Below are 26,562 nucleotides of genomic sequence, written 5' to 3'. Positions count from 1 at the left end.
TGTAATTTAATGAGGCTGAGTATCTCTCTGGCTGAGCAGTTTAAAGGCTTTCCCCTACAAACTCCAGAATTCTGCAGGATGAAGGAGACTCTGCAGGGCTGGGGCCCCATTAAGGTGATCTGACCCAGAAGGCTTATGGATCTGGATGAATTCCTGATAGCTCTTGAGGAATTTCCTGCTTTCTTGGCAGTTTATACTGTTGAAGCCTAATTGGTTTCCGGAATTGGAAAATGGTATGTATAATGGTCATAGTTCCTAAGCATCCCTTCTCACAGAGTGGATCTAAACTAGCTCACATGTTTTCTGAGGAGCTGGCAAAATGGAACAAATGAGACAGAGGTTAGGACCACGTGTAATTTCCTTGTTGGAAAATCTCCTGGCTGCTGATCTGTTGCACAATTCAAAATGCAATTATATTTGATAATTTTTAATACAGCTTCATTATGAATATCTGAAGGACCATATCTTCCATATCAAAGATCATCTGGAGTGACCCTTCTCTCTGTCCCATCATCTCCATGGCCTCGTTTGATGGAAACAAGGGAGAAGGTTTTCTTGGTGACTGCTCCCAGACTTTGGAACTCCCCCTGTAGGGATGGCTTCTTCCTTGCTGTTTTTCTGTCAACAAATTAAAACATTTTTATATCATCAGACTTTTAGAAGTTGACTTCAATGGGCTTTTAATGCTGTGTGGTGCTGTTTTTATTGTTTGTATATAATTCTTAAAAATAACTTTTAATGTATTTAACTATATAGTTTAATTGTATTTAAACATTTCTTTTGTATTTATACTTCTTACTGAAGCTTTTGTAGAGTATTTAATCGGTATCATTTAAAAGCTTCCTTGAGTCTCATTACTGGGGAAAGAAAGGATGTGAATGAATAAAATAATTAATTATAAAAGAGGTGGTCTAAGACATTTTATTGTTTATATTATAGTACTTTCCAATTATGTTTTCAATTTATTTGGTAAATGTATCATAGCACCATCTAATATTCAAATTATCTGTTCTTTATTTTGCAGAGAATGCAGAGTCTATAGATCTTAAGCAGTTTTTTGACCAACATTTTTCACACATATATTATGTGTTCTTTGAAAATTTTGTGACTATCGAAATTGGTCTCAGACAGAAAGGTAAGAAATAGAGATTAAATACGTATCTTTGATTTGGAAGTTAATATTTGTATTCATGTTACTAGAAGAACACATAAACTTTGGTTTTGCATTTCCCTATTTTATTTATTTTTTAAAAAAACCCTTTTTAATCCTGTGGGTTTTTTAAAATAGTTTTTTAGTTCACAGTTTAAAATCTAAACTGTCTTTTAAAAATGTTTCTAGATTTTGTGGATGTGAATTTCAGTGTGAAGTATTTATCATTTTGAGGATCATTTCAATTTGTTTCTCTGATACAGCTTTGTTTGATCCAATTACCCAACTGCATTGACTTTTTTAGCCCAGTTTGAATTTGTGCTTACTGCGGATTTATAAGGCATAATTGCCATATTGTCCATAGTCAGTTGTAAAAATTACAGAGTTAAGAAAGATTGACAGTAGTCAGATTATGTGGTAAACTTATTCTGACATCTCAAATAGATGCACAGATGATATAATTAAAATTTATTAACACATAGTGAAATTGCAAATCACAGATAGATCAGTTTAGAGGACATCTTATCTACTTACTACATTTATATAGTGATGCTTCATCAATGCATTCCATTTAAAATACTAGTTTATGATCTACTGGATAGCATCCAGACGAGAATAGTGTCAGAAAGAAAAGAGAAGGAGGGAAAGAATAACATTCATATTTCATGTTACAAACTGAACGATCAGTACATAAGACAGTTCTGCAAAGGAAGCAGAAAATAAATAAATAAATTGTAAATAAATAAATAAGCATCAAAATGACACTTGTCCTAGTCAAGCTGATAAAGGGATCATTATTGTCTCTATTTTACCTGTGAGGCAGCTGGTCGCATGGTCATTGGTAGAATCATCTTTGTGGGGGAGGAGCCAAATAATAGCTGTAATGTTGATTGGGCCTTTTGTCTTCTTTTTTTCATTTGAAGCATCCGGTTGAAATTAATATAAATTTGAAATTAAAGTCATATTTTTCCTTGTTACAGAACAACTATCTAAGTGTAACTCATTTTTAAAATTTAGGTCACAAGTCGCAGAGGGAAGAATTAGATGCAATACTTTTCATTTTTGAGGTAAGGCTCTTAATCTGACAAGTTCTTATTGAAGTACAGTGTAAATTGTTTATACTGTTCCTTGAGTTGTACACTTTATTCTCTTAATTCAAAGTTGTAAAAGTAATTTGGAAAGTGCAGGATTACTTTCTGATAATTCTACATTTTCAGCACAGTTCAGATTTAGAGTTTTCTCTTTTTTTATATTACCAGCTTTGATATTATCCAGAGATTTTACTGTGTTCATCTGGATTAACATACAAAGAGATCTTGTAGCACCTTTGTAATTATCTGAGAGAAAAAAATTGGTTGCATGGGCTTTTATAGACTTAAGTCTACTTTTATTTTGTGGTCTCTGGACTCATGCAAATGGGTTAGTTGCATCTGCACAATGAGTTATTCTGTAAGTGACTTAACACTAAGACAAGTCTCTCTTCCCTTTTAAGTGCATTTTGGACTTTTGATTTTGGGTTGATCTATGGAATGTTTCGGACTTTGGAATGTTTCGGAGTTTGATGGTTATTGGTTGTGTTGCCTCAAAATGCCTCCTTTAAGAAATATACATCCCATGGGACCAAGATCTCTGAGAAAGATGGTTGTTTGCTCTGTCTATTATGTCTCGGATGTGGTCATAACATGGAGGCCTGCTCTCAACCAGGCATTTATCCCACAGATGTGCTGGAACTGTTCTTTAAGACTCACAGCTCTCCTGTGGGAGTAAGCTCTGAAAACCTCCAACCAAGCATCATTAGTAGCACTTCAAACTCAGCCTCAACTGTTTCTGGTTCCTCAATTCTGGCAGTGATGGAGAAATGTTTTCAAGAGTCTGCAGCCTGTTTTGAAAAGGCCAAGGACACCAGTAACTTTCTCACCTTGGAATCTTCTTTACCCAGGGTACCCTGGGTCTATCAATTGATGTGGAGGCTTGATCCCAGCTACCTTTGATATCAGTGAATCCATGTTAGTTTCAAAGAAGTGTTATAAGAAGCATCTTGGAAAAGAAGTTTCATAAGAAAAAGACGAGGGCCTCTTCTGGTTAACCAGTTCAAGAACAGAAGCCTTACCAAAACACTTACATAATCTTTCATAACAGCTCTTGAAGTTTCCTAGCAATGCATTGTGCAGACATAGATGAACCATTTGTGTATAGAAAGTTGCTGCCTAAAGTTTAAGTGACTAGAAAGGAATGGTGGAAGGAGTTATTGGAATGCAATGTGATGCTGGCTAGAAAACAGGAGAACTGATAGGATATTGTACAAGGGAGACCTCAGGAGGCTAATGTTATCTGTAATGTGACAGAGTTGGTAATATGAAATTTAGTAATGTTACACATCCTCTAGATTAAACTAGCAGAAGTCATATTCCAAACAGTCATTACTAGCTGTTGAGAATTATTGTACTAGCTGTTGTAAGTGATTGTAAACTGGAGCTTCAGATTTAACAGCAGTTAGTGTATTCACAAGCTCTCTGGTTTAATTCTGTGACTAGTTACAAACAGATGCTAATGAATTTTCTCCAAAATTTAAAAAAGTAAAATGGCAGGAAGTGTGTAAAAAATGACATTATCTGCATGAGAGGAACACACTCCTCTCTTTCAGGAAAAAACTGAAAACATAGTTGTGGGACCAAGCGTTTGGTCAATCGGGTAGGTAAAGAAAGGATTGATATGGCCTAGGAAATGTTTAATGGAACGGAATCTGGAACCCGGAAGACAAATGCTGATGGCGTGAATGGTTTCATATAATGTGGTTTGTTTATTTCGTGTGTTTAACTGTAATAATTGTTTTTAATTGTTTTAACTATGACTTTATTATGTGTAACTGTAACTGTATAGGCATCAAATGGTGCATTGCTGTGTAAGCCGAGTCCCCCCTCGGGGGTTGAGAAGGGCGGGGTAAAAGTAACGGAAATAAATAAAATAAATAAATATATTGAGAGGATTGTAAGAATATGAAAGCAGCCCTGCAGTGAAATAGCAAAGTTCTCTTTCATTACTTGAAAAGTAAAGTAAGATGTAAATTTATTAATTGAAGTTATATGAAAGAATGTGGTGCGTCTTTCATTAAAGGATACCTGATCGGAAACAACCTTCTTGCTCCAATAACTTCACTGTATATCTGTTTATTTCTACTTTCACAGAAAATATTGCAACTTCTTCCAGAAAGAATTCAGCAAAGATGGCAGTTTCACAGTATTGGTATGTGTTGGCAACTATTAGCATTTTTACTAATTAATGCTTTAATTGTTAGCAAAACGATACATTAAAAATCTGCTTTAAACTGCTGTTTTTGTAACCGAAAATGCCATGGATTAAAGCAGGCGTGAATGTTAACGAATCCCAAGGACTGGAGAGATTTCATGACTTAATGTAGTATCTTGCTTTAATTTTGTATCTAATGCTGTGACTTTGGCTGGCTTTTTCTATTTAGTTATGGAACTAACAAACAGAACTTACTAGTAATCACCTGTGGTGGTGAAGAGCCAAATTGTGTGGCAAAATGCACTTGCGGCATTTAGACCACTATCTGGAAAGCAGCAGTACAGAAGCTGGCCATCTATGGCTTAGAATAGGTAACACAAAAAGAGTATTGTTAGTTTAGGGCAGGCATCCTCAAACGGCTGCCCTCCAGTTGGGCCTTCAATTCCCAGAATTCCTGACAATTCCTGACAATTGAACAAGTTCGCTAGGGGTTCTGGGAGTTGGAGGCCCAAACAGCTGGAGGGTCGCAGTTTGAGGATGCCTGGTTTAGGGGTTTCTTCTGTTCAAAGATAGTTAAGGGATGATTACATATGTAGTCCATGCCTTCGTACTGTTAAATGACTTCTTCACAGAAACTTCATAATTGTGTCAGGCCATTTAAAAATAATTATCTGTGGAACACGCACACTTAATAAAAAATTAAAAATGAAATTACCATCAAGAGTATTACAGAGTTTAAGATATTTTAAAGTGAATAATTATTTTTGCTATAATCACAAAAAGAGCTTTCCCCTTCTCCCAGTGTGGTTAATGAGGACCCAAGAAAAGGTTTTCTTGGGGACTGCCTGAAAAGGCTATATTGTTTTAATATGTAAATAAACCAATTTGGTCCATTATGAGAGCAAATCAGGAAAGTAAATAACAAATAAATATAAATTAATTTGGATTCTCACAATATCCATCCAAGGCTGCAGTTACCTTCTACTGAAGTTTTTTTAAATTGCTCTATTAACTAGGTAATACTGTGTAATGTGTGCAAATATTTTATTCTTATAAGAAGAACTATGATTGGATTAAATGGATAGAGGTGATCCTTTCTTCCTTCTGGCATTAAGCCAGTTGCCAGAAGATATCAAGGTCACCAAGAATAATGTAGAGATTGCCAAGGACTTGTTAAGAAGGTTTTTTCAAGTCTGACCGAGAACTCTCACACGTTATATTGACTTTGAAGCAAAAAAAGATTGAATGTATCCTTTCTCTTTTCAGGCTTAATTTTAAAGAAATTACTTCATACAGGGAATTCTTTAAAGGTATGATAACATTTAGTAATTCATTGTTTTTAGTGTAAGAGAAGGCAGATGGATAGTGTTTGTAATATTGCGTCAGATATTTTGAAATTTTATTTAAAATATTGAAAACTTGCTCATTGAATTTGTGGGGATCATTTAAGAAACATTTTACCAAATTGTACTAATTGTGAAATATTGAACTTTAGGTTAACTGTGTCTTAAGATTTTTTAAATTTTTAAATTTTATCGATTGACGTTGTCCATTGTTTGTATTTAGTCTGTATATTGTTTCGATGATATGTAATTGTATTTTACATGTGGCACCTTGAGTACTTTGTTAGCCGCCTCGAGTCCCTTCGGGGAGATGGTGGCGGGGTACAAATAAAAAGTATTATTATTGGTGTTATTATTATTATTAAATAAATGTAAAATTAAAACATTTCATCACTTCATTCTTTAAGATTCGCCGTGAAGGTGTACGTCTCTTCCTCTTATGGTTGCAAGCGCTTCAGAATAATTGTAGTAAAGAACAGCTGTGTATGTTTTCTTGTTTAATACCTGGATTTCCACCACCACAATCTGAACAAGGGCCTCGAACACTGGATACTCTCATAAACCCTGTACTGTATGTTCAAGAAAGTAAGTATGTAATTTATTTATTTATTTATTTATTTGCTTCACTTTTATACCGCATATTTCAGCCCTTGACAGGCGACTCAATGCGGTTTACAGTGCAATTAAAACACGGCAATACACCAATCGGGACGACAACGTCGCTCCACAACAATTAACATAGACAGACAAATCGACAAACAACATATATAGCGCCTCCGTTAAAGTCAGATCCATTCTCATAGTCATTGTGCCGTTCCTATGGTCATATTCATGCAATGTATTTTTGTCCAGCAGTACAATTCTAAGCATATTGACCAAGAATTAAGACCCTTTATGCTTAATATTGAATAAGTTACAATCGGTAATTTACACTGTAGAATGAATACAGTTTGATATCACTTAAACTGCCATGGCTCAACCTGTAGAACTTAGGAGTTATATTTTGGTAAGACCCCAGAACATTTTGGCAGAAAAGGCTAAAGATAGAACTCTCATGACTTCATAGATTGCCCCATGGCAGTTAAAGTGGTGTCAGATTTGATTAATTCTACAGTACAGATTCACCCTAAGAACGTTTGAGAGCATAAAACAGTGTTTTGAAGGTGCTTCTGCATCAGTGGAAAAGATTGTTCTTGGAGTGTATGAGCCTTTTTTCATTCACCTTTTTGGGCACTATCAGATTGCAGTGCATCGGTTTTACTATAGACTAGTATACATGTGATGTATTCTTCCAATACCCTCATAGCTTGGCTCTCACTTTAATGCCCTCCAGATCAGAAATAATTTGAGAACTTGAGCTTTACTGAGAATTTGGATTATTGTAAGAGACTCAGTCCTGGCTGTCACTTTGCAGTCTCTAGGAAGGGAGTTAGAGTGTAGCACAAAGAGGGCTCATTGAGCTCTACAACATTTCTCCATGTATATGCTTGTGATTGATTGGAATCTGTCCCAGATATTTATGATTCAGACTGCTTTGTAGCTGAGAACGAGGTAAACATAAATTTATTTGTTTAATTGTACACTGGCTTCTTATAGTGGTCTTCCCTGCATAGTTTTAAGGTTCATAGGGAATAAATTATTTTGTGTAAAGATAGCGATATGATTATGCATGTAAACTAATAATACATGTGATGCTTTCATAATGAAACATAATCAATATTGTAACCTTTATATTTATTTTATAAACAGCACAAGTAACTGCAGAAGAAATTATTCCCCTTGTCCCTCCACAATCAGGAGATAAAGGACAAGATGATCTAACAAGCTATTTTTTAGAAGCACTTTTGAAATATATAGTAATTCAGGTATGTTCTCATGGTTCTAGTCTATTAGACAATTCATTTTCTAAACAATACACAATGTTTGTTGTTAGAAATGCATGAATTCTAGTCCAATTGCTTTCTAGGTCAAGGAAGGTCATCTGTTTAAAATGTGTTATACAGATCTAAACACAGAAAAATGCATTATGTTTACTAAATACAATGGGTTGGGTCAGATTTAGGCACATGGAACTGGGTTGGCTGAAGTACTTGGTCCCATCATGTCCACATCAGTTCTTCTGGTGACTTGAAAGTACTACTCAAAGGGCTGGAGAACTCTGCTAAATGGGATTAGATCTGTTGAAGGGTGAGGACCGATTCCGCCAAAAATCAGATTTTGCTAAAATAAGTCATATACCGTATTTACCCAAGTGTAAGCTGAGTTTTTCAGCCCTTTTTTTGGGCTGTAAAAGCCCCCCTTGGCTTATACTCGAGTCAAAGTTATTTATTATTTTACTCTGTTATTACTGTTATTTTTATTACATTTATTGTAATGATAACTGTTACACTTCTGGGTTGGTGTAAGTTTTCCGAGCTATATGGCCATGTTCCAGAAGCATTCTCTCCTGGCGTTTTGCCCACATCTCTATTGCTGAAGACCTCACAACCTCTGAGAATGCCTGCCATAGATGTAGGCAAAACTTCAGGAGAGAATACTTCTGGAACATGGCCATTTAAGCCCAGAAACCTCAAAGTAACCCCATGATTCCTGCCATGAAAGCCTTCGACAACATATATTACACTTATTTCTTTTATCCTGATAATGCAAACAGATGAAAATACAAATAGAAACCAGTAAATACTCTGTGTTGGTAAAACTCCACTACTTTAACTTGATATTGTTACTAGTCCAACTGGAATAGACCAATGAATCAGTTGCTGAATATTGAGTCTAGCACTTAGATTTAGGCCATAATTAATAGTATACTAAATATTTCATATTTATTGGAAAATATTATATCTAAAATAAATATGAATAATCCAAATTTCTTGTTGTAGGTCAAAAGTCTAGAATGGAAGAACAAAGAAAACCAAGAAAAGGGATTCTCATTCTTATTTTCACATTTTAAGAAATATTACTTGCCTTATATTTTCCCAAACATGTGCAAGGAGAGCAGCTTGTATAACCCTGTACTTGGTAAGACTTATTTCAGTGTCTCTCAGAATTATTCCTTATTTTATAATGTAGAATCAATTTTGGGGCAAAGAAGTATAGTTCTTATCTGCATGACATAGTAAGCGTGCTGTAAACATACATTCATACAGCAGCCTTGGGAGGAGGTTGTCAGCCATAGCAATAGCTGTGAATGTGCACACAGCAATCTCAGGCCACAGAATCAGGGGCAGCTTTGGAGGGCTCCTGGCAAACCTGCAAATGGTCAAATCTGCAGGTGTTGTCCTGTGAATGGGGGTGGGCATATTGTATCATTAAATGTAGTCATAAATTAGTGTAATTTTGTTAAATAACTGTAAATAAAATATTGGCTGTTGCTGAAAAACATCTCCCACCTCAAGTCAGAGAGGACCGCAGGTTATGAATCTATGAAGACTCCGAGTCATGCTCCTGATGGCTCTTAGGACTTTAGAAACTAAAGATTTTATAAAATTTGAAGTGGTTTGGCATAAAATGCTAACTTCAGTCACAAATAAGAGTATGCTAAAATGCCAGCCAAATAAATAAAAAACTTAGAAAGAAAATAGTAATCAGCACTGTTGTAAAAGCTACTCCGACCCCATCAATCAGATTTCTGATTAATAGTTCCATTTGGAAGGGCTGCCTATCTACAATTAGGACTGCTTGTTTATAGGTTTGTTTAATCTTTTATTAACATTTAAGTGCTAAGGATCCATCATGGATGCTTGGGCTTTTCATCTAAGACCTTTTCCAGCATTTTTTGAAATCATTTTTTCCCTACAGAGATACCACAGATGAGACCAAAGCCACATTACATAATGATAAAGAAAGATGCTGAAACCAATGAAGCAATATATTGCACAAAGGAACCTTTCCTTAAAGCTCGTGTTATTGTCATCCGATGGTTGGTGTCTTTTTGGCTTGAGCCAAAACCCCATACAGGTCCTCAGATTCCTGGAATGGAAGGTGAAATTGTGCCAAAGAATATTCAGGTAAAGCTAAGAAAGTGTTTTATATGGCAAATCATATTGCGTTATTTCACTTGCTCTTTTTCCAGGGAACTCATGGCTCTCCTCTGCATTTAGGAATTTCCTGAACAGGAAATCCTCCCTGAGAGATTCCTGCTATTTGTTTTCCTGCTACTTGGAGGTCTGCTGCATAAATGTAGAGGGCCAATAATAATCTGTCCATGATTTCATGGATGGTGTATGGAATCCAAGATGGAATGCCTCATTTAGCAGGATCAAGAAGCTAGTTTATTTTTGTTCAGGGCTTGGAGATGGAGCAGAGGAAGGCATGGGGCTGCCCCATTAATACCCTCTGCTTTGGCGGTCAATGCACAGCAGAACATCTGCCTTCATTCTGACCTTGAAACTAGAGATTTCAGGGAGGGTTCCTTCCTGAATGGAACATGTATGTCAATAGCAGTCCTAATGGCTCTGTATTCAGTATAATGTCAAAGATGTGACTTCTCCCCACATTGAGGGTTTGAATCAGGACCAGGCCTAAAAACCAAGACATCACTTGATTAAGTCCTCTTCATGAATCTATACCGGAAGTAAGATTCAAACCGGAGATCTTTTGATTCTCATTTTCCACTTAGCCTGTGCTACAGTTCTGATTTGAGGGGCAGCACACAAGTGTTTCAGTGCTTATTTGCATTATCACATTCAATTTAGGGATGAATAATTGAATACCCAGAGAATCATTTGTCTCTTCTTTTCTGGTTTCAGAGAGCAGCTGCTAGTCTGGTTTCTAGAGAAGACAGCAAAAATGATAATACAGAAAGACCTGATAGAAATACAGAGCCAGAACAGTCGCATTCTAACACAAGCACACTAACCGAACGAGAACCTAGTTCCTCCAGCCTTTGCAGTATTGATGAAGAACATCTCACAGACATTGAAATTGTCCGCAAAGTTTTTTCTTCTAAAAGAAGCAACGTTAACTTTCTTACAGAAATTTTTCGTCAGGTAAATTATTTTGTTTGAATAAACATGTCAATATTTCATTAATGCTGTATTCAATGAATTAAGCATTCTGCTGATGGAAATTTCAGAACTTTCTTCCTCTCCCCCAACTTGTCTCAAAAGCTGTTGCACCATCTAGGACAGTATTTCTCAACCTTCCTAATTCCGTGACCCCTTAATACTCTTCTTAACGTCGCGGTGACCCCCAACCAAAAAATTATTCTTGTTGCTACTTCATAACTGTAATTTTGCTACTGTTATGAATCGTAATGTAAACATCTGATATGCAGGATATATTTTCATTCACTGGACCAGATTTGGCACAAATACCCGATACGTCTAAATTTGAATACTGGTGGGGTTTGCGGGGGGGGGGATGATTTTATCATTTGGGAGTTGTGGTTGCTGGGATTTATAGTTCACCTAAAATCAAGGAACATTCTGAACTCCACCAATTGTGGAATTGAACCAAAATTGGCACACAGAACTCCCATGACAAACAGAAAATACTAGAAGGGCTTTGTGGATGTTAACCTTGGGTTTTGGAATTGTAGTTCACCTACTTCCAGAGAGCACTGTTGACTCAAGCAATGATAGATCTGAACCAAACTTGTCATGAATACTCAATATTCCCAAATGTGAGCACCAGTGGAATTTGGGGAGAATAGAACTTGACATTTGGGAGCTGTAGTTGATGGGATTTATAGTTCACCTACAATCAAAGAGTATTCTGAACCCCACCAACAATAGACACGCAGAAACCCCATGCCTTGAACAGACTCGCTGGTGCGAGCTTCCCTCCCACTTCGCATGCTATCCCTCACCCACACATGTGCACCATGCTGCCATGCGTGAGCATACCTGCTCTCCCCTCTCTGTTTGGAGTCTCAAAAACAGCCCTCCTCTTGGCTGAGAGGCCAGCCAATCACAGTGGAGGAAGGCTTTTGGTGGGAGAATTTACTGTCTGTTTCCAATAAGGAAGAGAAGGACAGGCGGAGAGATCTTCAACCTTCTCCTCCAAAAGGGTTCCTAAGACCATCAGAAATTTATGTTTTCTGATCGTCTTTGGCAATACTTCTGAAACCTCCTCGCAATCCCCCCAGGGTCCTGACCCGCAGATTGAGAAACACTGATCTGGGAAATGACAAATGGGAGGTTTCAGTTTTCCAGTGCCAGTTCAGGAATACAGATTTGAGGGGTGGAGATGGAAAATTATCTTCCTCCAGCTTCTGGTGTGTGACATTGTTCCTGCAATAGAACCCAACCATGGGATAAGTGTAATGAATGTAAACTGATTTCATTTTTATATATTTGTATTATAATCTGAAATCTGGTTATATTTTATGGTTATTGCCATAACTTTTTTCTGAATTGATCTATTATCATATACAATTGTTCTGAGTATCCACCTTGAAAAGTCTTACATGCTTCATTAATTAAAATGAAACAAAATGAAAGGGAAACTGTGTGAACATGAGTGCTGCAACACTGTTTAACGGTTAACCACAATCTCTAATCCAGGACAAAAACTTAAAAATCAAGAAGACTAATGTTCAGAATGCCTCAAATTCTGAAATCAGCAGGTCTGATGACACTATAAAAACACTGTAACAGTTATTTTAAGGATACCATTTTTGATAATACAGGTCATTTGCATATTTTATGTTTCCAGAGCTTTCTGCATACATGCTATTTAACATGAAGGACTGAGTGCTGGTTTATGAATGATAAAACTCTTACATGGATTAAGTCCAGACTGACTTATCCTATATAAGTCTTCCAGAAGTCTTGAGATTCTTGAGTGAGGGCTTTTTCAGAGGCCTTTTTGTGCATATGAGGGGTTTTTGGCAGTTGTTCCCAGTCTAAGGAATTTTCTCCAATGGATGTCTAAACTGCCCCCCTCTTCTTTCTGTCCCTTAGCAGGTAAAATCAAAAGGCATCATGTTCTATCTGATCTCAGAAGCTAAGCAGGGTCAACTCTGATTTGAAATTTGATGGAAGTCTGCCAATGAGTATCAGATGCTATAAGCTATATTTCAGAGGAAGGAACTGGCAAAAATCATCTCTGAGTATTCCTTGCTGAAGGAAACCCTATAAAATTCACTTGACAGGTTACTTTAAGGCACATACACATGCAAAGATATTTTAACTAAACAGGTTTCCTGATAATCTGGGGCCTACAGGTAACTTGCTGAAAAAATCAACTTTGAGGATACCCAAAACACAACTCTCTTGTTTTATTCCATCCTCCCCTAGATGAATCCATCTATGTAACATAATCCAGCATTACTCAAATGTAATCTAATGTGCTGTGTTTCTGCTATCATAACCTTTAGCAAACAGATTTTCCTTTCTCATTGGATATGTTTTGTGTTTCTTCAAAATATACCTGATGAAGCAGACTCTTTCATGCTCTTAGTAAGTTTTAATCTTTGCTATAAAACTTTTTATAATTCTTTGTATAGTTTATTGTTTAAATGTACCAGATTAATTTTGATCTGTTTCCATTGCTTCAATATTCTTGGAGAAGGAAGCAGAAAGCCCATCTCTACAATTGGTTAATAAATTGCATTTGTATTCTGTTCACCTGAAGCTGCATATTTTGGAGTTTTGTATGTTTCCTTTTTTTTCTCTAACATACTTCCAGACGCCCCAGTAATCTTTTGAAATAAAAAAAATGTTGAATAGCTTTTAAATCAGTTCTTTGTTATGACCCCCCAGGCATTTTTACTGCCAATATGTGAAGCAGCAGCCATGAGGAAAGTTGTGAAAGTGTACCAGGAATGGATCCAACAAGAAGAAAAGCCCTTATTTATGAAGGACCCAGAAGAAATTGTGTCATCTTTACAGATAGACTGTGATGAAAACATTGGAGACCATAATTCATCAGAGAAAGGAAAAGAAAGGGACGAGGTAAAGTTATTAGAATTTCTTCCATTTAATTAATTTGTTTTCCCTTTTTCCAAAATAACCTGTTTATGTACTTTATGTCCTCACAGAATTTTTAAAAAATTGTATGTGGTAGGAAAACGAAATGTGGGATACCAGGATTCCACTTCAAAACCTTATTATGGAAACCTCACTTGACTTCCCTAAAATATGTTAGAACATATCATAGAATCATAGCATTGAAAGAAATAATGAGTGCTATCCAACCCTCTGCCACTGATGTTGTAGTGCCAAGGGTCCTCTGCCTACAGGAAAAGGAGAAAATGAAAAAAGGAATAGGCTGTTGTTGCTTTGGTGTTGAGTGGCTACAATTCTTTATAATTAAATCTCAGGTGTTGAACTTTGTCATATTTCACAATTGTCTGCATGCATGCACTACTCAGCCTTTATCTTCTGCTTAAAAAGTGCAAAATATGTCTAGCAGATTTCTGGTAATAACTGTTACACATAACCTTACAAAGGTTATGAGCTTTCAGAGAAATTGCTACCTTTGCTACCAGCACTGAGACCCAAAGCAGCTACCTTTGGCGATCCATTGTTACCCCTAACTTCTTTTCAATAATTTGACAGTGGAGGGTAACAGAGTAGACTCCTAGATCACTGCTTTTTAAACTGTGAGTCCCAACCCTAAATGGGTTTCAAAAAAGTTGGCAACAAGAAAAAAATTCTGAATATCACCTAGTTTTAGACATTTACACAAATCTGTTGTTCAGTGTTTACAGTGGACTGCAGAAGATGCTTCAACTGTACTTTCTAAAAAAGGAAATTGGCCTGTTTAGCAAGCCTTGCAAATGCTGATTAATTACCAGCAAATATTTGATTTTTATACAAGTCTTCAAAGTTCCACCACAGAAAATTCCTTCAGGAAATTAATCTCTGAAAGTAACTCCCAAAACTGCCCTTAGGAATTGAACAGTCCACTAACTGGGCCCTATTCCACAACAGTATTCTAGCTACCTACTAATAGCTACTCTGAATACCTCACAAAAAATTAACCCAATCTTCTCTAAACCCAAACTCGCTCTGAACTAACACCAACTCTTCCACTCTCTCTAACACCCAACTTCAACTGACGTTGCGTATGTTTTAGGAAACGATGGATAATTCTGGACCTGTTCGAAATTCAAGCTGGGTAAGAAATGGATGTTATCAGGAGGTTCCCCAGAAAATATCAGACTTTGATGTTGTAGAACAAGGTATACGAGCTGGAGTACAGGCAGTACTGCAGGTAAGGGGCATATTTTCCTTTCATTTTCTTGTATAACTTCAGACATATTCATGTGTGTTTACCTGCCCTGTAGGCATTGTTTAATCCTGAGGATATAGGTACATTCAATTTTAGTTAATATTTATTTATTTTAAGCATTTGTATTCATTTTTAAAATAACATATTGCTTTGAAATTTTCTCCACTGAAAAACTCTTAGTCTTTACTTTGTACAAAATATCAGTCATTTCTTCTGGCAAGAGTATTTCCTTCTCCCTCCCCCCCCCCCTTCCCTTCTCTGTGTTGCTTTGCCACTTCAGCTATTATCACCACTGTTGTCGAGTAGCACCACTATTTTTGTGCCTGGTTGTCTCCACTAAGGTGAGATCAACAGGGGCAAGTAAGGATGGTGATTCATTGACACCGAACCAGTTCAGGTCCCATTGGGCCATGCAGATGCCATCCGGCTGCCAGCCAGCTCAGACATCATCTAGTCTCATTGTTGGCCATGCAGACTTCAGTGATAGTAATTTGGAATATCTTGCTGCAGAGGAGCATCACCATTGCACATATAGATAGCCCCATTGTTTCTTTTGTAGTAGTGATATGTTTATTTCATGCAGCCAAGTTCAGCAGATTTTTCAGACAGGTTTTTTTTTTACTTCCTTTCAATTTCAGGTGTTTATAACAAATTCTGCAAATATATTTCTTCTTGAGCCAGCAAATGAGATTAAACCTCTATTGGACGAACATACCGACATGTGTAAACGCATTCTTAATATCTACCGTTACATGGTGGTGCAAGTAACAATGGATAAGAAGACTTGGTAAAATGTTTTATGTTGTAATGGTTTGTTACATATGTATCCTACTCTTCCTCCAAGCAGTGTGTAAGGGTTATCCCTGTTTAAGAAGCTCAAGAAGCTCATCCTGTATTTGGATCATTTTAGAGGATTGTTGTGGAGGGAAAATGTGATAGCTCTTTGCCTGTTATAAGCCACACATATTCTGTGGTCAGCTTCTTTCCCTGTTCATATAACTTTACAGAGTATACTTCGGCCTTGTAAGAGCGAATACAAGTAGCTCTCTGTGATTGTATGGGTCTTCAGTGGAAAGCTACCTACCATACCGGTCAATCTAGGATGAATCCCAGATGCTTTAGAACAGTGTTTCTCAACCTGTGGGTCCCCAGGTGTTTTGATCTACAACTCCCAGGAGTGCCAGCCAGTTTACCAGCTGTTAGGATTTCTGGGAGTTGAAGGCCAAAAACATCTGGGGACCCACAGGTTGAGAACCACTGCTTTAGACTATAATTAAAAGTAAGAAGACACACAACAAGAAGAGGCAAAGATACCAGTAAATTCTGGAGGGTAAATTAATACTGAAGGTCAGTACTTCAGATGGGACAAGTACCATATCCACAAATTGGGCTGTGAAAAGATGTGTGCTTTTATTGGATAAGAGATAGTTTACTAGATACCTTCAGTGTACAATTCAGTTGGGAACTAAGCAAGTTTTATTGGTCAACTGAAAAGCCGGGCAGAGGGAGAAGGTAAAAAGAAGCCCAGATAGAGTTCCTATCAGACTAGCTTTGAGCAGGCCGCCAAAGTGGGATGTCGTCTCTGAATAACTTGGTCCTGATAGCCACATACTGATAATTTGGCCTGAAGAGTTGTTCAGGTGCTGACTTAGGTTATTATTGATAAGACTATAAGAATAGATACACTTTTATTTTTATTTATTTCGTGTCAGATGCATTGCATACATAAAAATGTTATAAAGCAATGCTTTTGGGTTGGAAAGATTTAACCGTATAAGAAACATTGTCCAGGGGACGCCCAACTGTATTTACCCAGTCTTCGGGGAAACTCTTTCCTTGTCCCCCATCAATGCACTTAAGTAATGAGAAATACTGTAAAGATTTAACAAGGATAACGTGGAGACCATTTTTCAAATATGATACCAATTTTTAAAAAATTAACTAGAGTAATTTCAAAGTTATCATCAACTGATCTAAATACTATATGGCTTTGCCTAATATTTATTGTTTTGTCTAATATTGCCTTTCAGGGAACAGATGCTGCTTGTGCTGCTCAGGGTTACAGAATCAGTACTGAAAATACCATCTCAGATTTTCCTACAGTATCAAGGAAGAAAGAATTCAACGTTAGCAGGAAGGCTTGCTGGACCTCTTTTCCAGGCAAATTAATATATATCAATGTTTTAACTATTCTGAGTTTTATTAGGTTGTGTGAGATGATTGCCATTCAACTTTCCAGTCAGCTGAGATAATTATTTGCTTATATTATCTACAGAAACCTTCAAAGCAAGCTATGTTAAGTTGACTAACAACACAATCAAGCAACATAATTGCTAAAACCTTTAGATATTAGAAAATTAGTCATGTAGTCCAAACGTTCAATGATGCCTGTTACATTAATCTAGTTGTATGTAAAATTAGTCACTCAACTTTGAATAGATCCAGAATGGTTTGACTGTTTTTTTTTATTTTTTTAAAAAGGTAAGTGCTTATTAGGTAGCTAAAAGCGAAGAGTGCACCTAGACTTAATACAGCTTGACACCAAACTGCAAGCCTTGGGTTTTGTCTTATGGTGAGGCAACAGCACTATTTCACAAAGCTAGAAACCTTATAAAATTACAACTTCTATGATTTCATAGCATTGAGCCATGGCAGTTAAAGTGATGTAGAACTGGATTAATTGTACGACATACAAACATACTCAGCAACATATACTACAACCCTCTGTAGACAATACCACTGTAGTTGGTGAGGTATGTTTTAATTATGTAAAAAACCCTCTCTGCATGTGAAGAAGAAAGGTTTTTATTTTACTGACAGTTTCCATAATACATAAAATATTGAGTTATGATTTACCAAAATGATTATTCTCAATCTAGTGGTGCAGCTCTCATACAATTTTACTAAATCAAAAATGGCTAAGAGTGATTTGAGTTGTGCACCTCTGTTCTGTTGCTATAAAATAATTTTTCCCTTTTTATATGTCTGCTCTTAGACTCTTATAGTAGCTTGGATCAAAGCAAACCTCAATGTGTACATCTCCCGAGAACTTTGGGATGACCTTTTGTCAGTATTGTCATCACTGACTTACTGGGAAGAGTTGGCCACAGAGTGGTCACTAACTATGGAGACCCTGACGAAAGTATTAGCTAGAAACCTATACAGCCTGGATCTCAGTGACTTGCCACTGGATAAGTTAAGTGAGCAAAAGCAAAAGAAGCACAAAGGCAAAGGTAAGGCACATGATATTCAGGAAGTTATCTTATTAAATTTGAAAACTTGTATTACAGATTCAAAAGAAGGTGGAACAATTCAGAAAACCCTATCCTTATGAAATAGTGATGCCGAATATTCCTTAACAGTATTTAAATTTAATTACAAAGCTATTTTAAATTACATTTATATTTGTCCGCCAATTTTATGATTTTTCACTCCACTTTTCAAAAATAGTTCTAAATCAAAAACCATCCTAGGCCTTATGCAATGTTTGCAGTGAGTTCAGAGGTTTAGTCAAAAAATATCATAACAATCTTGAAATTAAACAAAAATAAAAGAGCATATATCACATCCATTTTAGATTTGATTAGCAGAAAATTCTTTCTTCATTGAAATGGGCTGAACGTGTCCATTGAAGTTGCCTGTAAATCAGGGGTCCTCAAACTTTTTAAACAGAGGGCCAAGTCACAGTCCCTCAAACTGTTGGAGGGCCAAATTATAATTTGAAAAAAACATGAATTAATTCCTATGCACACTGCACATATCTTATTTGTAGTGCAAAAAACACTTAAAAAACAAAACAATAATTAAAATGAAGAACAGTTTTAACAATGGGAAGTGTGGGCCTGCTTTTGGCTGATGAAATAGGATTATTGTTGTTGTGTGCTTTCAAGTCGTTTCAGACTTAGGGTTAGGGTAAATGACCTTGGAGGGCCATATCCGGCCCTTGGGCCTTAGTTTGAGGACCCCTGCTTTAAATCAAAGTAGGCATGTTTGGCAATCAGAATAAGCCTATGTTCAGGCATGAATAATCAGGAAAAAATATCTTAATGTGTTTGAATAGCTAAACACATTTGTATGTCATGCTGCCAGAATTAGCTAAGTCTTTGAATTGTAATAAAGATAGCAGTACCTTCTAACAGAACATAAATGAAGTTTATTTTTTTAGGCATTTGATATCAGGGAAGAGATTTAAACCGGTAAGAACATACAGTAATTTTAATAGGAAAAATACCTTTGAAATGTATTACTGGAATGATACATAACAATGAACAACATTAAAGTATCCTTTTTATCAAATTACATACTAGATCTCTCAAACAAAGAATCCTTGGTATCTGCTGGAGTTTGGTTCCAGAAACTGCCATGGAGATCAAAATCCAGGGATACACAAGTTCCATTATATACAGTGACATAGTAAAATGATGTCCATTGTATAAAATGGCAAAATCAAGGTGTGCTTTTAGGAATATTTGTGGGGAGGGGGTGAAGTTGTTTGAACACACTCTGGGAGCACTGAAGTTCAAATGTATAGTAATAATAATAAAAATAATACAACTTTATTTATATTCCACCCTATCTCCCTAAGGGGACTCAGGGCGAATTCCAACTAATAAAAAAGGGAAACATTCAGTGCCTTGGTAAAAGGTAAAGGTAAAGGTTTCCCCTTGACATTAAGTCTAGTCGTGTCCAACTCTGGGGGTGGTGCTCATCCCCATTTCTAAGCCGAAGGGCCAGCATTGTCTGTAGACACTTCCAAGGTCATGTGACTGGCATGACTGCATGGAGTGCCATTACCTTCCCACTGAAGTGGTACCTATTGATCTACATACATTTGCATGTTTTTGAACTGCTAGGTTGGCAGAAGCTGGGGCTAACAGTGGGAGCTCATCCCGCTCCCCAGATTCAAACCACCGACCTTTTGGTCAGCAAGTTCAACAACTCAGCGGTTTAACCCGCTGAACCACCGGGGACTCCACTCAATGCCTCAGTACAACAAATGCAAACATAATAACCCAAAATAACATCACATATGAAAATTTATAACATGACACCTATAAATTAAATAAAACATATAGCTTGATTATAAATGCTATTTTTGTAATATTATTAGTGAAGTGATATTTAAGGCACTGAGTAATGCCACTGTGTTAAGATGGATAAAAGCATGGTCATCAATACTGATTAATTATCTTCCTGGGTGGATGGTTTCATATGTATCACTGTTGTGTGTGTTTCCCCATTCAGGAGTTGGGCATGAGTTTCATAAGGCATCTGTTGATAAGTCTTTTTCAAGAGGCTGGAGTCGTGATCAACCTGGACAGGCACCAATGAGGCAGCGCAGTGCAACAACTACTGGATCTCCAGGAACAGAAAAGGCCAGAAGCATTGTACGACAAAAAACAGTTGGTATGTGCTAGAGAAGATTGATGTTGTATAAACATAGACTCAAAATGTATAGATGGAAGTTTCTGATTGTATACAGAACTTCTGATGGCATACACATTACTTTCTACATGTACTTTCTGTGTAGTATGCATGAGGCAGGAAGTGAAGGGAAATGGAAATAGCAAGTGCTCTATTTTCACTTCAAGTGCAAAAATATCAGTGTTTGCTATTACCCTTGATTTCATATATCTGGGAAATCCTGGAACACCCATCTAGTGGATGTGGGGGTACTGTATGTCCACATGGTGTCAGGGTGACAATTGCCATTGTACTACAGATTTTTGTACCTCTTGGAACTGTTGAACTCATTTAAGAAAATAGGTATCTGTTAGAAGCATAGTGTATTTATAGAAATGAAACACGTCTTGTTCTAGGCAGTCAACTATAAAGGTTTGGAACTGATCGTTATTTCAAAACTTTCAAAATTAATTCATTTGCTCTTGTGCCATGGTGACCTATTGTCAACTTTGTTAGACTTTGTCTTCTTTTACCATTGCTCATCTAAAATTATTTTCTAATTTAATTTTAATAATCATATTAGCACAAGCTGTTTAGAGCCTAACATTGCAATGAGAATTCTAGTTCTTTTGCATTAGTGAGATCTGGTGTATCATAAACAAATTATGATTAGTTACTGATACGTAATATTTTATGATTACATTGAAAAGCTGTGGATATGTTACATACATTGAAAGGCAGTGTAGCCATATGAAGATTTTATACAGATTTGATTAAGAATATCATATCTAGCTTTCTGTCAGATGTCTTTTCATCTGTGTTGTTCCCAAGTGAACAACTATATAGCAAATCTTTATTTATTCGTTTTGGAGAGCCAAGCACGGGGATTTAAATTGTATTAACATAGAGCTGTTCCTATACACCACTTTGAGTCGCCTGAGGGCTGAGAAAAGCGGTATATAAATAAAGTAAATAAATAAATAAATAAATAATATATGTGTGACACTATCACTGTTCAAGAGGCTATATGTAACCCAGTATTTTTTTCCTTTCCTTGGTCTTCAATGTTGAGACACAAATTACAATCCTGTACTCCCAAGTTCCAACTTTAAAATCTGCTGTCAGCTCCCAGCAGTAGGGTGCATGTGTATACTTCATACTTGATGCCATATTCAATCCCTGGCATCTGCAGGTAGGGCTAAGAAAAACTCCTTTCTAAAATGCTGGAGGTTTGTTTTCAGTCAGTAAAGGCAGTACTGAGTGAAATGTAACAATAGTCTGATTTAGCATAAAATTGGTCCCAAAATTTTACATATTATTTACTTATCTCACCAGGGATCTTCCAAAACTTTAATCAAAACTCAATTACAGGTTCTAAATAAGACTCATTGCATACACATACCAACAATTTACATTACTTCCAATAAATGTTTTTTTAAAAATAATTTATCATAATACTGATCTCCCCACCTGTAAATACAGGATGATCATCCCTTGTGTGGAATTCATATCAGGGGGACAATATTGAGGTATTTTGTTTTGTTTGTTTTTTTAATCCTAAATGTGGAGATAATAATATAATAATTATAAAACAAAATTACATTTATTTAAGAAGAATGGTGGAGAAAAAAGGATTGTGGTGTCACCTTAATAGTAACCGGTTTTTATTTTAGTATGGGTTTTTGTGACTATAAATCCACTTCTTCATATGCAGTATTCATTAAATCTCAAGTATGAAGTATATTTAAACAGTTATCAGAGTAGGATAGAATGTAATTGGATCCACAAAGATGCAAATCATGTCCCTTGGGTTAATTTTTCAAAGGGCTTGGTGAGGTAATACAGATCCTTCAAATCTTTGTAATTTTGGTTAGTATTAATAAACATGCTTAGTGAAATCCCTTACACTGGGTTCAAAGCACTCTGGAAAAAGATTCCTTATTTATATGTGCAGTAGCAGAAACATTCCCATTAATACATGTAGCATACAATGAAGCTATTTCTTTTGTTCATACCTCTGATAATGGATTGGAATTTGTGAATATAATTCGTTTTAGCTGTTTCTCTTTCTAGTCTTCTTTCGTAACTTCCTTGTTCAAGGACCATGGTCTGTAAATCCCTTACTGTATGTCCAGGAATATTGAAATGTCCTACCACTAGTTTTTGGGTATAGCCTTTTCTAATGTCTGATATATGTACATTCATACTATTCTGTAGATAGTGCCCAATAGTTTAGGGAGCATTTCAGGCATAGTTGGTATATCTCACTTTGGAGGAGGAGCAAATCAATTTACTTTCTGATGTTGAATTTAGTGCATGATATTATTGGCCTGTGTGATATTGTTCTCAGGATCGATGTAGGAGCCGTATTGGTATCTAATTTTATGGCTGGGCCTTGCATGTTATGTATCCTTCTTTAAGTAAGTACAGGTTATCCCCAAGTTACAAACAAGATAGGTTCTGTAGGTTTGCACTTAAGTAGAATTTATTTGTAAGTCAAAACAGGTACATTCTTTCAGTGTAATGTCAGCCATATTATACATTTGGCTGGAGTTTCACTAAAAAAAAAGTATGTGTGTGTGCGTATATACATACATGCATATATATATAGGCTTTGGATAGCATATGGAAGAGTTAACACCCCTGTGGTATTTTGTTTGCTGTCTGTGCCCCTGTTCAGAAGATTTCACTGCACTCTCTGCCCTTGTGATAATTGGATTTTGAAAAAAAGAACTGGCTTGTTATGAAAACAAGGTTTGGTGAGAAAGCTTTAGTGGAGACACCTTTTCACCATAATAACTCTTTCAGGAATGAATTTCCCTTCCGAAGGGTAGATTTATCTCACTTCCTGTTGTTTCACTCTTCTTAACTGTGAGTCCTATGTATGTTGGATATTTGTAACATGGGGGCTGCCTGTAGTTGAAGACTTGAGGACTGTCTGTAGGCAAGTAAGAGCCTTCCTCCCAGAATTTTGTGAGAGGAGTATGTATTCTACAGAATGGGTTGTAGCTCATCAGTGATGCATTTGAGTGATCTAAACTGTGTACTGTAAGCGTTCTTTCATTTTGTGTTTTTGGTCTATCTTGTAGTAGATGGTCTTGGTTATTACTCTTGCCTTATTGATTTGTTTCTTCATATATATTTTTTCACAGTTTGTGTGGCTTTATTGGCGAGTGCAGCCTCTCCCTTTACAATAATCAGTTACAGAGTATTGCACACAGAAAGGAGGGCAGGGAGGAAAAGAAGGAAAGGCGGGGAGGAAGGAAGGAGGGAGGGAAATTGTACATAACATGGAAAGGGTTGCTCTATTTTGTATAGCTTTCAGCTAAAAAGAGCAGGTGCTATTTTTATCTTTTTATTTTCTTCATCTTTTTAGGTGGGTGTTGTAGTTTGAGAAATGCTTTTTGTAAATCCAAGATTTTTGAGTGTCTGTCTTGCAGGTTTAAGCAGATGCAGTTGTAGTGGAGGATTTGGCTATAAACAATAGATTTGGTAGTGCATTCTGAGAGGAAAATGTAAATATTGTGGCGATCAGTTGGGTTTGGATAGGTCATGTTGTTTAAAGGTGTATTGTTTGGTGGCATGAAGAAAGTGAGTTTCTTGTATGAATTATTAATGATAGAACGGAATTTGCTGAAATCCCAATGAAACCTCTCAAGTGACTGCTTTCCCTGTGGCCAAATCATGTAGATGTCATCAAGAAATATTAGGTAGAGGAGAGTTTTTTGACTGCACGTGCATTGTTCCATGTCATCTATGAAGATGTTTGCATACTGTCATGTAGGTGCCATGTCAATTCCACTGACTTAGCAATACATATTATTCTCAAAACTGAAGTAGTTATGAGTAAGTACTAGAGATGGAAAGGCCTTGGAAAAAAACAGGGGGTGGGACTTTTCCCCCCAAATTTTCCAGTTTTTTTCCAGGCCTTCCAATCTCTAGTAAGTATGAGGTAGCAGGGTCTGGTAGCTAGGTCTGCTGTAGCTTCATTCAGGAAGCAATTCTTGTTGGCTTGTAGTCAGTCCTGACATGGGATGTTAGGGTATCAGGATTCCACATCCATAGTGGCTAAGATTGTGTTCTCTAGGGGCTTTTGAATGGAATTCATTTTTCCTAAAAATCAGTTGTATGCTTTACATAGCTTGGAAGATTGATGACATCAATCTAATTTGCCATTGGTTCTCAAGCATTATCTAGCTTTTATCTCTCCAATATCACACTGAATCAGGCCTGCACAACCTGTGATCCTCCAGCTGTTTTGGAATCCAACTCCCAGAACTTCTGGCCGTTGGACAAGCTGGCTAGGGCTTCTTGGTGTTGGAGGCCAAAATAGCTGGAGAACCACAGGTTATGCAGGTCTGCTCTAAAGTCTCTCTCTCTCTATATATATATCACACATACTTCATTCATTCTTTTCTAATCTACTTTTATCCAAGGCCATTTTGAAGAAGTTTATGCCTTTACTATTGTAGTCATCTTTGTCATTTTTGGCAAATTATCACATTTTAATTTTGCGGTCCTTTTCCTTCCATGATCATATTTGGTGTTTTAATAACTTGATATTAAAAACTAACAGCTTTTATTCTGTGTTTTAATAACTTGATATTAAAGACTAACAGCTTTTATTTGGTTTAATTTTTTTATAATTTGTTAAAGGTTTCTGCATGTTAATGTCTAAAACAAGAACAATACAGAATATTTTAGGGTTAAAAAACTTAATCTGTTTCATTTACATTTAGAGAACCTCAGTGATTGGCTTCTTCTACCAGCTACAATTTGAAAACTATGTAGTGCATATCTGTGCCCATAATTCAGAATTGTATTTAGTCTTTGTGATATCTGTGCCTCACGCATATTAATTTTGTACCTGTTTGAAAGATTCTAGATCTACGTAGCCCCAGCTTTCAACTTGTGTTATTAGTCAGAGCTTTTTGTTTTGTTTGTTGTTTCTTTAATGCTGCCTGATATTGGGAAGTATCCAATAAATAGTTACTTTTGGCAGAAACTGATTCTGTTAATTCTGCAGCCACCTGCCATGTCACAAAAACCTACTTCAAAGGGCTGGGAAACTGCCAAAACAGAGAAGTTAAGGCTGCCACCACACCCCCTGGTGCTTCCTCAAAATTCTTGACATCTCAATACATTATGTGTATGCAAATACAGATATGCCAACATATTTTTTTAAAGCCAAAATACAGGGTACTGCTGATCCCAAGCATTTTGGATAAGGGATATCCAACCTGTATCAGATTTCTAACAATAAATAATATTATGTATTGGCTTAATTGTATGGAACTATTGTGGACTGTTCTTTCTCGTCTAATCAATAGAGCAGTTGGCATTCAGGAAGACATGCCAGATCATTTTAATTGTTATTTATTGATTTGGGATGTTTATGTAGTGTTGTAGCAATAAAAACAGAGTTAAATTATTTGTTAACATTAAGTTATTCTGCTATGTGACTCCTATGACCAGGCACCAAACTATTATTCAACTTTGACTAATCTTCAAAAGAGGAAGCGCGAATTCTAAGGCACAGTTTAAATCAGTGATTCTCAGTGATGCTGTGGTGGCCTGGCTATTTTGCCCCATGTGCCAGGGACCAGTACCATATTTACATCCAGTGGTTACAACTCATGCATTTTTCCTGGAAACATGCCAGGAAATGTATCTAATGATATGTGGAATGGGCAGCAGTTCATAGACCACTACTTAGAATATCACTGGTTTGAGCTGTATTTATTGGTTATCATATTTTAGAATTGGATTAGTAGCACACAGAAATGTATTGGTTTTAATTACATTCAATTAGATCCTATTGCTTAAACCTAGATAGCTTTCATACAGTATTCAAGCAATGCCATATGCCCTCAGGATCAGGAACTGTAGAAGAAAACCCTAAAAGGGAACAATAGCATGAGTTTTTGTGCCTGGTGAATTTGTTGTTGTTTGACATAAAGCTGGCTTTCATTTATAGCAGTCCTATGATTAAAACAATTCCCTGAGTCCACACACAACTGAACAAAGAGTGATCATATCTGATCACATCTGCATGTCTTTAAAAGGCTTTTCATTGTTTTGTCTTGTCTATTCTTTTTGGTAGCATCTCCTCCTGGATTTATTTTTTAAAATCATGTTCTACTACTATTCTTCAAAAAAATATGTACAGTATAAAATATCAAAGTGGAAAAGTAACTTTACCAAACAAATCTGATTTATCAAAGCTGAAATATTGCTGAA

General features: G+C 36.4%; 1 protein-coding gene across 11 annotated transcripts in view; it reads left to right on the top strand.

The window, feature by feature from the left end:
* The window catches only part of RALGAPA1 (Ral GTPase activating protein catalytic subunit alpha 1), a 165,988-nt gene that overhangs the window by 26,577 nt on the left and 112,849 nt on the right, over positions 1–26,562 (top strand). For all 11 annotated transcript variants that reach the window (XM_060759103.2, XM_060759130.2, XM_060759110.2 and 8 more), the window contains exons 2-16: positions 1,025–1,135; positions 2,168–2,217; positions 4,336–4,393; positions 5,663–5,706; positions 6,147–6,324; positions 7,489–7,604; positions 8,619–8,757; positions 9,538–9,746; positions 10,488–10,727; positions 13,446–13,637; positions 14,764–14,901; positions 15,558–15,706; positions 16,950–17,079; positions 17,915–18,152; positions 20,164–20,325. In XM_060759103.2, coding sequence (XP_060615086.2) covers positions 1,025–1,135; positions 2,168–2,217; positions 4,336–4,393; positions 5,663–5,706; positions 6,147–6,324; positions 7,489–7,604; positions 8,619–8,757; positions 9,538–9,746; positions 10,488–10,727; positions 13,446–13,637; positions 14,764–14,901; positions 15,558–15,706; positions 16,950–17,079; positions 17,915–18,152; positions 20,164–20,325 — 2,154 coding nt within the window. The remainder of the gene's footprint in view (positions 1–1,024; positions 1,136–2,167; positions 2,218–4,335; positions 4,394–5,662; positions 5,707–6,146; positions 6,325–7,488; positions 7,605–8,618; positions 8,758–9,537; positions 9,747–10,487; positions 10,728–13,445; positions 13,638–14,763; positions 14,902–15,557; positions 15,707–16,949; positions 17,080–17,914; positions 18,153–20,163; positions 20,326–26,562) is intronic.

This window comes from Anolis sagrei, chromosome 1, assembly GCF_037176765.1.
Source record: "Anolis sagrei isolate rAnoSag1 chromosome 1, rAnoSag1.mat, whole genome shotgun sequence".
NCBI classification, from domain to species: domain Eukaryota; kingdom Metazoa; phylum Chordata; class Lepidosauria; order Squamata; family Dactyloidae; genus Anolis; species Anolis sagrei.
The sequence above is the reverse complement of the archived record's forward strand: the minus strand, read 5'-3'. Positions and strand labels throughout refer to the sequence as shown.